Here is a 13,272-nt window from a genome sequence, read left to right on the forward strand (position 1 = left end):
CTGAGTAACAGTACAGTTCGGGAATCCTAGGACTACATTGAACAAGAGATCTGTTAAAAAAAATTACCACTGAATATCTGCAACGTGTTATTACACAAGAGCCTGATGCAAATGTAGTATGGTGTGAACAGAAAATTTAAAAAGGTACAGTAGGGTTTATCCAATGTAGTTCTATATACCATATAACCAAAACTGAATTTATCAAAACGACCTGTTAATAAGTGGATTAGCAGAGATAGTGATGTGGCGTGGGCCTATTACCTGAAATGTTATGCAGTGGTGCACCACTACATATTGATATAGTTGTCATCCATAAGAAAAAATAATCAGGCCATGACGCCCAGCTTCACTGAATGTAAGTTATCATTTGTGCAGTGTTAGGTTTCTTGCCATTACTTACATGTCATGAGCTCAACATTCTTTTCCATAGAGCACCCTCTGTCCATCTTATTTGTTTACCCCTTTCCCTTCATATATGCGCCTGCCTCAACTACAAAAATTCTCTCAAAAGCTTTCTTCCTCACCGCTACCTTCAAATCTAGCTAATCCAAAGAATAAAGTGTAGAAAAACGCATATCACAAGATGTGATAGAATTAGTCCTCAGTCATGGCCACTCAAAAGTCTATCTAGCCATGAGTAGGATTAGGATGTATCGGGATCATGATTATATGCGTGGAAGCAAATTAAAGTACGATAACTATGATTCCTGGCACTGCTGCACTGCGATTTCAGGCTTTGGACGTCAGGACCAAGAGTGCAAAGGAAGTGGGGAGGGAAACACTGCTTAGTCGCGCCCGGGACCAATGCCGTGATGTCGCCGAAGGTGCAGCAGCAGGCGCTGATGTCAACTGGCACTCTGGCAGCCGTCTTCCAAGAATACCGATGCAAAGCATAGGCGCATAGAAGAGTAGCTAGCAGAGCATTGTCTTGGACTTTTGTTCATCAGCATACACGGAGAAACGTCAAAAATAATCTGGTTTGACGATGATATACTTCCACTCTTCCAGTGCTTTGACGATGATTTACTATCTGGATTTCTGAATTGAGGTGACAATTTGTAATCTCAAACTCACTTTCCTTTTCTTTCCATTTTACGGAATGTGTAATAATCTCCAAGACCTACCGAGAATCTGAGACCAGCTGGTCTGTTACTCCGTTGCGAATTTCCCTAGATCTTTTCCACCTCTATTTTTCTCAAGTTACTAGTAGTAATCTGGGTATGATAGCCGGCTTCACGCAATGTAATTTATGACGTGCAGTTTTAGGTCCATGCCATTATTTCATCACATGACTTCAACATTCTTTTGCAGCCAGTAGTTAAGCGGGAGCAACCTCTGCTGGTTTGATTCCTCTCCCCTCGAGCAGTTTACAAGCTACTGCTTCAACTAAAGAAATTCTCTCAAAGCTTGCCTCCTCAGTCGTTGTCTTCTAAACCAAATGAGGGCAAGAAATACAAAGATTAAAGATGTGACAGAGACTAGGGTTATGCATGCTCACTCATAAGTGCTCTGTATAGCGATTAGGATGCATCGGGAATCGGGATCATCGTGGTTTTCTGCATGGCTCTCCCAAACGGAAGCACACGTCTCTGCTGCCTTGGTTGAAAGAGGAACAGAGCATGGCGATCGATGGACGTTGAGGCCGGAAGCATAGGCAGCGGAAAGAGACGGCTTCAGCTTTTGCTTCAGCTTCTTTACGGGAAAGTAGCAGCGGGCGACCCGTTTTGGAATCCGAAGAGTTTTTGCGTTCCTTCCTTTGGGCTAAGCAGCATGCTCCCTTTTTTTTAAGGTGGCTGAAAATTCTGCTTCGCAATCATGGGCACAGGCTCAAATTCTACTCCAAGAAGAGCGCAAAGAACACAAAGGCACAAGATGTGATAGAATTATGCCTCGGTCATGCCCAGTCAAAAGTGCTCTCCACCAGCGACGTGTAGGACTAGGATGCAACGGGATCGTGATGATCTGTATGACTCGCAAACGGTGGCAGATCACGACTCTACAGCCTCGGTTCAAGCACTTGCCACAATAGCAGTTTGTTTTTCTACCACCAGACTGAAAAGCTCAACAGAAATTGGTGAGGTGATAATTGGTAATCTCAAGCTCACATTTCATGACGTAACTGAATGTGTAGTAACTCATACTGCAGTAACTAAAGCAAGCTTTGAGAATCATCTCCTTGTATCTTTATTTTTTTTCTTCAAGCGAGTAGCAATTGGCCTACGGCAGCTTTGCCTTATGTAATTTAACACTTCACACTGAGGCTCCCTTTAATAGCCTTTTATGTTATATGTAATAGTCATTAGTTCATCGCCTCATTTATCGCATATCTTCAGCGTCCTTTTGGAGCCAGTAGTTAACTAGCTAGAGTACGACTGTCCTCATTCCTCAGTGTCCTCTTTCTTATAAACTCCAACCGGTCCAAAACTACACTGAAAGCCCTAGAAACATGCTTTCGAGGTCCCAGCAGTATACAAGCTACTGAAGAAGATGAATCGGTCATGCATGTCCATTGAAATTGAAACCAAAAGCGCTCTACACTCCAACCCAGCATAGGAATAGGATGCATCAGGCATCTGCCCAGCATTTACATTCGGTGCTAAATCCAATCCTTGACGGAAAGAATCACTTCAGAGATGGCTCTTCTACTTGCTTTTGGATGATTCAGTCGTGAGACATCAAATTAGCATAACATAAACAGTTGTGCTAGTCTGAACAGCAACACTGTACCTAGGTTGTGCTTAACTGCAAACTCTGAGGCGTTGTAGGACATTAATAACAACGAAGATTTTGGGAATCTTATGGCCAGATAGAATTACGAATATGTGCAGTCATCGTTTTCACCACTAAATTTTGGTAACGTCTTATATTACTGTATTGACTGATGAAATGTAGTACAAGCACACATGCATGTTGTGCACAAGAAATTGAAAAGCTTTAGTAGTACTGATTAAATGTGGTGCAACATAGAGCCAAAGCTAATAAGCTTCATAAGTACCAATTAAGTGGATTAACAGAGATACAGATGTTCCCCTTCTGCCACCAAAAAAAAAACATTCTAGTTATTTGTATGTATCAACATAATGAGAATTAACATGAATTATTACTGATGCCAAAGAAATAATACTAAAGTTCTCTACTGCATTTTGCTAAACCAATTAAACTGCTAGTAACCGGCAATCTTGAAATAATCTGCTATTTAACAGCTGTGGAGGCAATATTGAACCGTTCGTCTAAACCATCCAACCACCAGTACAGTCAGACAGAGTAATATACATGTCTAGAACAATAAAATTTACAAATCATCCTTTCCTTTGGTAGACCTTTATGTTCTTTTAATTTTTTTCTTCTCTTCTCCGATGCTATAACAAGAGGACACACAACTAGTAGAACCTTGCAAATCGTTATCAACCTCACATGGTGTTCAAGCTTCAGCCATCATACATTTGATGGAAGAATTCGCGTGCGAGAGATGTAATGAGATTTAAGGTTCATGCTCTATTGGGCACCAGGTTATAAACAAAAGAGGAGTCGCACTAGATCGCTTACCAAGATAGAGAATTGTTGGACTGCAGCGGACCATGTGTACTGGAAGGAAATCGTGCTCTCTCTTGTTCAATGTTGTCCACGACCACGAAAGCAACAAATTAAGGAGGGATACACCAACCGAACTGTAGAAAGTAGGCTTGTATGCCCAAGCTTATGGCCAAATCTGTGCGCATTCATGCGGCATACAGGCACTAGTGTCGTGTGTCCCGGTGGCACTAGCTAACTGCTGAGAGGGCTCACCTAATAAACAACAACAATCAAGTTCCCAGATTTATTCTTCTTAGCTTTTGTAAGGCAAACCTTTTATCTGTTTTTCCTGTTCTCCCTCACCCTAATCTGTTTCATAACTCTGTTTTTGGTTCAACTTGTTGTGATTGCCAAGGTTCCATGGGTTCATAACATTCTTTTCACGGGCAATATTTTTGCTTGTCAGTAAAGTGAATTTACATCTAACCAGTGCTAATTACCATTCACCCGATGATTGCCATCATAGCGTCTAGGTAACTTCCAACCATGGGCTCTCACTAGAAGACACTCCAGTTAGTTTCAGGGGTAAGGATCATTCATGATGACTGAATTGTTGCTGTCTAGCATAGTTGTATCAATACATGTGTTCAATGTACAGTAATACACATTGTTGGATTATGGCAAGTAGGTCATGAATAAAGCCTATTTTGCCATCTTAATTTCCACACAGATTGCTTCACTCAATATCCAGTGGACTAACCACTCTTTTTTAACATTTCACTACATATATAGGCATGTTTTCAACTGCCCTTTTTTTGTCAGTAGTCTTTCATATTCTCATGTGTGCACCGTCCCCTTTTTGACAATCTCAATCGTCTTCAAATTAAATCCCAACATAACTTTCTGCCTCACTACTGCCAAATGCTATTGGTGTGCTATATAATATACCCTTGCCCAAGTTGAGCGGGAGATAGAACGTCGAGACTAGAGGCCGGAGAGAATTCCTTTTTCTAAAGAAAAGTTGCTTCCATGAAATAGGCTTCCTAGCTACTAGGCTTGGAAGGCATCCGGAGAGCAATTAATAGCTTAGATTATTTTCGTAATACACCAATACAGAAGACAACAAAAAAGTTGCAAGTCTACATGACAATCTGTTGGGTGGGCACAGCACATAACACTGTAGATCACCCATGCAACTTCAATGCCATCAAAGGTGACCTCCTGTTCCTCTCAACCTCTCATCACCCATAGTACAACACTGTAGATGAAATCATTATGTACCGCGCACATTATTATAGTTACCAAACTAAGATGAAATCAATGTACAGGACTCCGACCTTGCCCCGGCCTAGCGCTAGTTGGCCTTACCACACCAAGTCAAAAGGCTCTCAGAACTCGCTTTCAATTCCCACACTAAAACCGCCCATGTCCACATATATAGACTCAACATAAAGTTCCCCTGAGAATGGGCATTACCACACCAAGTCTATTAGGATTAGGATGCATCGGGAGTTGGGGACTTTTGGTTATTATCTGCACGCACCAACCTGTGTGTTTGAAGGGGATCGAAGCACAGCTATGCATACTGCGCCACCGCGGCAAGGACAGCATCTCTCTCAAGGCTAGCATAGAATGGAGTGGACAAGGCTAGCAGATGAAGACAGAGAGATACTCCAGGTGACGGTGTCTGTGATGACTACGCCACAAAAGTGGAGACCTAAAGTAATATTATAGTTCAACGCCAGATTCGAATGTGAACCGGCTGGCACACCTAGCTAGAACTAGCAGGCAAGGCAAGCATTGTGTAAAAATGAGAGCTTATGTTGCCGAACGCCATGACATGATGTACATTACAAACATAGGTGGCAGAAATTGATGCGTTGTGACGTAGGGAGGTAGCACTCAACTGTGTCCATCCCAAACTTCCAAACACCAGGATAGCAGTTACCTGGGGATATCAATGCTAGTCTCCTGTCTTTTTCTCCTTTGATCGTTCATAAAAATAAATTCTCCTCCACGTCTTTTTCCTCTGATCTCTCTGGCTCCCTTGCTAAAGCAGAGCAATGCTGTAGCGTGTTCTCCTCACTGCACAACCCTCTGCAGAGGCCATGGCAGCAAAGGAAGGCTTGGAGTTGGCAACAGAGATCGGCGTTGGGAAGATGATCAATCTCGCGCTGAAGCGGACGCTGTTCAATGTTCCACGTAAATGCAAAAAAAAAAACGACGAACCTCAAAGCATAATAGACTAACATGAATTTTTTCTGTAAGCAAAACGAAAAATCTTTCGAGACATGGATAGGCTTAATAAACAATGTTCAGGCATAGCCAACATTTATCATCTATGTAAATCATTTCAAACTGTCTGTCAAGTTGGTTCACAGTTGAAAGCAAGTAAACGGAGAAGTACTCCCTCTGTTTCTTTTTATAAGGCATACTAGAATTTGAAAAGGATATATATTCAAAAGTGTACTTTGACAATAATTTCTCTTACAATTTATAATTTGCTACCATATTAAAATATTTGTGAAATGGTAGCTTATGTTACTTCGCTACTCCCTGCATGCCTTTTCATAGGACGGATCTCATTTTTCCCAACCATTCTAAAATTTCTCTTTCGTATTTGTCTGCTGAACCACTTGTAGATGCTATATTGCCATCAAACGGTGACAATATATGAATATATAGTTGCAAAAAAAACAAATGTATATTAGAATATATGGTAGTAGTCATTGTAAAGCTACCACTGCAAATTATTAGTAGGTCCCATGTATGTCAGGCGCTAGAAGCTATAGCTGAAAGAAAGCATTGGACTACCTGCCTCTCTCTTAAAGTTCAACACATGTCATCTGAGTCTTCAGTCTTGCGCTTCTACTAACTCAAGTGCCTCCTTAATTTAGCAGTCCTTTTCTCTAGTAGTCTAAGACTTCTAAGTGCTAGCTCCAAATTCATGGCCATCGTTGATCTATCTCTTCTTCTTCCCATCATTCTCACACTCAATCTTACTTCCAAATTCGATAACCTAGCCCAAAACTTGGTTTAGACTTAGGAGGCATCAAGAATACATTAACCAGACAAAAGCAAAATAAACTTGCAATCTTGTGCAGTTCTTTGTGTGGAGATTTACATGGATGTCCAAAAAGGATAACAACACACTATAATGGAGGCCTTAGCTAGAAATCCAATATAAGTCTTTTTTTTGGAAACAAACCAGGCAGGAGAGCTGCCGATTATATTAAAAAGAAAAGAGATCTCAGATAGGGAACAGCAACATAGCCATAAAAGTAGCTCCCAACGGATAGTGCCAACTCAACTCAACACAAAATAAAAAAGAACTTGATGGCCAGTCCGATTGAGACATCGACACAAGCCACACAATGCTAACGCCTGAGCAGCGACCACCACTCAGCACCACCACCCAGCAGAAAAAGCCGACAAGTAGCTCTTATCGCCAGTGCTGTCGTCTCCGACGATATCCCACGCTGAACCAATCGCTGCCACGCAGGACTGGCCGCCGCAGCCCGCTGCAAGCCGTGTAGTTACCAGGGCTTCTCCACCATGTCGTCGTCGGCCTCAGGTCACACACACACGGTCGTCGATCTCCCAATCACGGCTTTATGTTAGTATAAGTCAAGAGAGGAGCACACTGCACCACACCGAAAAGACCACCACTCTGCAGGACCCAACATCGAAGCACCGCTGCCGCACCGTGCACACCAAACAACCAAAACACCGCACCGGATCTAACCCTCCAAGGCAACTCAAAATGCGTGGGGGCCTCGCCACATCCACCGCCGCACACCACTCCTCGAACACATCACCTTAAAGCGAACAGGGCCTCGCCACTTCCGCCTCTGGACTCCACACCAAGGATCCAGACTTGCTTTGCCATTAGAGATGGCATGGTGCCATCGAGCTACTCCAATAACTTCGCCTCCATCTTGCCGCCGTCGGAATCTCAGCAGTATCATGTGCGCAGACACAAAACTTCCCGCAACAATAGCTCAACACCACCTCTGCCGCCCCTGAGCCACCACCGCCTACCACTGCACGCCTAGCCTGCTCGCTGCCACCGCTCTACACCATCGAGTCCACACTCGGAAATCGCCGGCGCACCTCCACTCCAGCATGCCGCTCCGAGCCGCACCGCCGCATCCACCCCCCGCCGTGGATTGGTCGGGGTCGGGGCCGGCTTGCCTCCTCTTGGACTGGGCATTGCCGCCGCCGCCGGTGGCCGGGTGCTGGGCGGCGTCGCTAGCGCTGCATGGGCTCCCGTCGCGGGACCTCGACGAGTCCGCCCCCACCAAGCCATAGGACCCAGAATGCAGATGGACCGGTCGATGGACAATGCCAGCTCCCTGCAGAGCTCGCCTCAAAGCTTCCTCACCGCCAGCAAGTCCTGCTAGTCCATGCGCACGCCCAGCTCCCTCACCATGCGCCGGTCATCCACTACCCGGTGCGCTGCCGCTGTCGCGTTGCCGCCCTCCGTTCCGCTCGTCGCTTGCCAGAATGTGGCGGGGGCGGCGGATCTGAGGGCGGGGAAGCCAGACCCGCCCACGGCCCTGCCGGATCCGGGCTACCGCCGCTCCGGCGCGCCACCCGGCCATGACCCTTGTGCCATCCCGCCCCAACGAAACGAGCCCGCACCAGGCAGTTTGCCCCACCGGCACCGTCCTTGGGGCCGCACGGCTTTCGGCGACCCCCTTCGGCAACGGCGAGGTGGGCTCGAGGGGCAGAGGGGTGGTTGGCGGCGGCTGCTATGGTGCCGCCCATGTCGTCGGGGTGGGGGAGGGGGGCGACGCGGAAGCATTGAACGAACAACGAAAGAATATCTAGCATAAATCCAATATAAGTCCATTTGTTCTATTTTGTCCATTTGTTCTATTTTGTAAGTTGGAGGCTATCTGTTAGGAAAACTAGTCATTGTGGTTTTGGATGCACAAGTTCTAAAAGTGTTCTAAAAGTGGACTTCTAAATCCAAACAGGGCCTAATCCATAGATGCTCATTATTGTCACTCCCTTTTCACGATGCAGATTGTCACGTGGGGGCATTTTATTACATTCTTGAGTCAGCAAACAGTGAAATCCGTGCTTAATTATTTCCTGCGCACATGTTGAGAGTTGAGATAATTTCCTGTGCACATGATTGTTTCTCATCTTCATTAGCTAGATAAAAATGTTGCGCTTCGATTCCACTGAATATATACACCAAAAATTCACTCATTGATTGGAACAAGGAGAAACATCTGAATACTGTTCTTTTTGTAGCTCAAGGTTATAATGCCATATATTAATTTGAAGATTATATGTACTTGGATAATTAATTGATTAGAGACAGGATGGTGCTCCAGTGGGTTCTTAATAACTATTAGATATTCATAAATTTAGATATCAAAGAGTTTAGAGTGTGGGAGGAGAAAATTTCTGGACCAGGGAAGGACAACCGAAGCTCCCAAACCTCTGCTCGCAGTCCAAATTTAGGGCCTGTTCGCTTCAGCTTATTCAGCCGGCTTATCAGCCACCAAACAGTGTTTTCCTCTCACAACAAATCAGCCGTTTCAGCTTTTCAGCCGGCTTATAAGCTGAAGCGAACAGACCCTTAAATTAGCTCTCTCGAAATGCAAGTAATTTGAAGGATCCAAAAACAATGTAATGTGCCAATGTGGGCCACCTTGTAAGAAGGATCCAAAAACTTGAAGCTCTAGTGAAAACATGACCCGAGTAATTGGAAGTGAAGTGAAATGGTCCACGATAAGAGTTTTCTGCTGAACAGAAAGTGCTTCTTTCAAAATCATCAGACCTGAAATTTCTGAACCAGAAAAATGAGATCTGCTGCCCTCAGTCCCTCATGATGCTGAGTAGATCATCAAAATCAAGCTTCCAACGTGACCCACCGATGAGAGCGCGCTCCGTCTGAGGCCTAACGGTCAAAAAATTCGAAACCCCCGCACTCCGCGCTCCACGTCCATACACCGGAACCATCCTGTCCGTCCATCCCGCTCGCTCGGACAAACGAACGTCTAGATGCTGCTCCCAGTCCACCGGCCTCGCCAATTTCGAACCCGTTAAAACCCCCGCCGCCGTCGCCCTCCCCCAACGGCCAAATCCCCAGCCATTTAGAGCCGTAGCCCGTGGCACCACCACCAGGCACGAACCCTAGGAAAATCTCCCCAGAAATCCCCCACCCGAATCAGGGCTGTATCGTAGGGAGTAGTCGTCGCGAGAATCGGACAGGCGCGGATCGGGGAGGAGCCGAGCAAATCGTAAGTAATTTTGTGGCTTCTGGGAGGATTTGGGGGTGGTTTTGTTTTGCTGCGATTTTCCGAGCGGTTTGGTGATGGGGTTTTTTCCTCTGCTTCTGTTCTTGCAGATCCGCGGGAGCGTAAGGATTGGAGTCCGGGATTCCGGAGCGGCGCGGTAATCTATCAGAGGTAAGAATCACGTAGCGGGTGGAGGTGGGGATTTGGTTGGTTATTTGGGTTGATTTTGCCGGTTCGCCCCCAATCGCTCTCTTCAGAAGCGTTTCTTTGGGTTCTTTATGTGCGAATCCCTGGGGAGGTAGAGGGTTGAGGCGGGATTATGAGTAGAAAGGTTGCGGATTAGGTGGTTTCGGTGTTTCTTGAGGCAATTTCTTCATGCTGTCGATGCTTATCCATGGGTCTTGTCTGCATTACGTCGTTCTTGCAGGTAGGCATCTTAGAGTCGTAGGAAAGAGCAGAAGCCAGACCGGGACCGAACAACAGGTGTGTAGACCTTTTTGGTGCATTAGTTGTTCGTGTGTTCTCTGAATTCTACTTGCCAATTTCGTCCGAATAATTCTTGCATGGATACAGGAGAAGTTTCGCGCATAGATCCAGGAGAAGAGCAACAGGACTCAGGGCACCAAGAACAGGACAAGAGCAGGATAACTGTAAGAAAATTGTGCTTCCTTCCCATTTATTGATCTGATGAGGCATTTATATGAATCTTGCATCACTGATGTGCTTTATGAAATTCTTGCAGAACTACAAGATGCCTGAAGTGAGGACTGCTACTCGGCCGGCCCTCACCGACACCTCTGGTGGTGGGTTCTTTATCAGGAAGGTGGCACCGCCAGGAGCTGTGCTGGTGAAGGGTGCTGTCAAGCCGCTGGCACGACAGGCCCGGACACCGTCAAGCAACAAGGAGAATGTGCCACCAGTGGGGACTTTGAGGACTGCACCAAAGAGGAGGAGCCCCTTACCTAACTGGTACCCAAGGACCCCACTCCGTGACATCACATCAATCGTCAAGGTGATGAACTATTTCCTTACAGTATATGCGATGTTCCCTCAATTCCATACGTGCCGTGACCATTTCTGCTAAAGTCAGAGTTCTCCAGTTTTGTTGTATTCTCTAGGATATGCCACAATATCATTTTGGAGTTGTTGTTAGTCACTTAATTCGAAATGCACGGTTAGCGGTTACCGAAGTAGCCAATGGAGTCAAATGCAGCTTTTATCATTAGTGTGAATCATATCAAAAGGATTCTTATAATTCAAATGGCCAAGCAACAATTTTCTTACAAGGCATAACCCATGCGCTTTTGTTCTGTCTTACTTGTGTAGATGTATTCAACTTTAGCTGCCTGGCAATTTAAATGTGCTTAAATTTACATAATGGTCCAGTAAGCAATAAGGCCAATTTTATCTTAATCCATTTACTTCATGTTCATTAACCCCAGTATATTAGATCTTAAATATTCTGTCGCATTAGAGCTTGGGTTAAGGGTTCACTTGATGTACTACAACTAAGAAGTATGTGTCCCTGTACGAGATACAACAGAATTGCACATGTCAGCCTGTCCTATTAAGAAGCATGTGTATGAGATACAACAATTGGCGTTTATCATCTAGGTTCATAATAGCGAGTAGAATTGTCTGATATTAGAGGTTCACTTGTATTTTTTTTCCCTTGAACACGCTAGAGGTTCACTTACCGCATGACTGAATTGCTCTACTTGTTTGGTTGTAGAAACTAGCTACTGCAATTACAATGTTCCACACGTGTCAGCCTGTTAAGATGTATTACAACATACGACGATTGGCATTTATGATCTAGGGTCATTATAGAGGGTGGATTTGTGACCAGTACCAAAGGTTATATACAAGTTAATGTTTAGAAGTTGATCGAAATTAATTCAGCTGTTGAGCTCTTATTTGCAACAACCCATCTTCCTTGCTGCTCAAATATCCATTGATTTAATGCGACCTAGTGAAACAGATATTACTGTAATCATAGACTCATGGTATAGCCGTATCTTCTGTTAAGCATTATTATGCAGAATGATTCAATCCATTCAAGATATTTGATAGGTTGTCGTCTTTCGTCACTGTTTTACTGGTTTTGTCATTGACATGACTTAAATTATGAAAATATCTTCATGACTATGCTAGGTTTTATGTGTTGACATTGGAATTGTTGAGACTGCTAAAAGTTGGTGTCATTGTGTTCAACCAGAATCCTTTTTGCAGATTAAAATAAGCATGCTTGTGAAGTATGAATTAGTACACGTAAAGAAGCAATATTGGTGTTCATATTGGCAGTGATTTAGATTCTGCAGCAAACTTTGCTTCATGTTCAGAAAATTGTGTTTTTTCCTCTGTAGTCCATTTTCCTCTGTAGTTCAGAAAATATTTGTTTGGATATTAGATGCATACCTAGTTTAGACGCATTGAGTTACATTCCCTTGGAGATCTACTGATCTACTAAACTTGCAGGCTCTTGAGAGGAGAAGTCGCCTACAGGATGCTGCAGCTCGGCAGCATATCCAGTGGACAGAAGATTCTTCACCATCTGTGGATCCAATAACTCCAGTACAAGCAGAAAGCATGCCAACAACTGAGAAAGCTCAAGCTGTTGTGACCCCTACAACTTCTTTGGCCGATGGCAAGCTGAAGGCCACTCCATCTGGCTACTCCTTGCAGGCCACTCCATCCAAACCAAATGATCCAGCTCTCTCCGATCTCATGGAGAAGAAACTGTCCAGCTCAATAGAGCAGATCGAGAAGATGGTGAGGCGAAACCTGAAGAAAACTCCGAAGGCTGCTCAGCCTTCCAAGAGGGTCGTCCAGAGGCGCATCCTGATGTCCATGCGATGAGCTGATGATAAAGCTCTGTTCCGGAATGGTTTCCTATTGTCTGCAGCTTTCTTAGCGGCTAGTCATAACCAATTGGTCAGTTTCGCCTGAAGTGGGTAGGGGTTCCTAGTTCTCTGCTTGAGGACCTGGGGTACGGAGCTTACCTAGCTCTCTGCTTGAGGGCATATAAGATTACGGTGACTGCAGTTCTTCTACGTTTATAGCTTCAACTGTATATAGCCTCTACGTCTTTACTGTAACACAATCACTGCTACGCAGTCATTTTGTTTGTGAAATTAGCAGATCTTCTGTATAAGCAACGATTGAACCAAATTACTTTGACAGATCCTGTTCCCCAAGTAAAAAAACATGGATCATTACTTTGACAGCTTGAATGCTTTTATCGCTGAGTTTTGTTGGCACTTTCTTGTCAAATGACTTGTTTATGGGATTATGGCTAGATTGCCTTGCTATAATGCTTTGCTTCTTTAAGCAGATTTACTTAAGTGAATGGTGTTCACTGATCTGTACAATTTACTGATTCACTTACGATTATCTATGATCCTTTTGGAGAATTGGAATTTTACAATTGCTATATTCTTGCTGCAACCAATGTTGTAAATGTAAAACACTCATCGCATAAGCATTGCAACCACGACGGATA

The 13,272-nt window shown here is 44.5% G+C and overlaps 1 protein-coding gene across 1 annotated transcript; it reads left to right on the plus strand.

The window, feature by feature from the left end:
* Nucleotides 1-9,621: 9,621 nt before the first annotated feature.
* Nucleotides 9,622-13,011, plus strand: LOC101759908 (protein POLYCHOME). The gene is made up of 6 exons (XM_004952886.2): nucleotides 9,622-9,773; nucleotides 9,881-9,941; nucleotides 10,198-10,253; nucleotides 10,344-10,420; nucleotides 10,513-10,782; nucleotides 12,249-13,011. Exons 5-6 carry the CDS (start codon nucleotides 10,522-10,524, stop codon nucleotides 12,627-12,629), a joined length of 642 nt encoding a protein of 213 aa, XP_004952943.1. The 5' UTR covers nucleotides 9,622-9,773; nucleotides 9,881-9,941; nucleotides 10,198-10,253; nucleotides 10,344-10,420; nucleotides 10,513-10,521; the 3' UTR covers nucleotides 12,630-13,011.
* The last annotated feature ends 261 nt before the right edge of the window (nucleotides 13,012-13,272 follow it).

Source organism: Setaria italica, chromosome I (assembly GCF_000263155.2).
Source record: "Setaria italica strain Yugu1 chromosome I, Setaria_italica_v2.0, whole genome shotgun sequence".
Lineage (NCBI taxonomy): Eukaryota > Viridiplantae > Streptophyta > Magnoliopsida > Poales > Poaceae > Setaria > Setaria italica.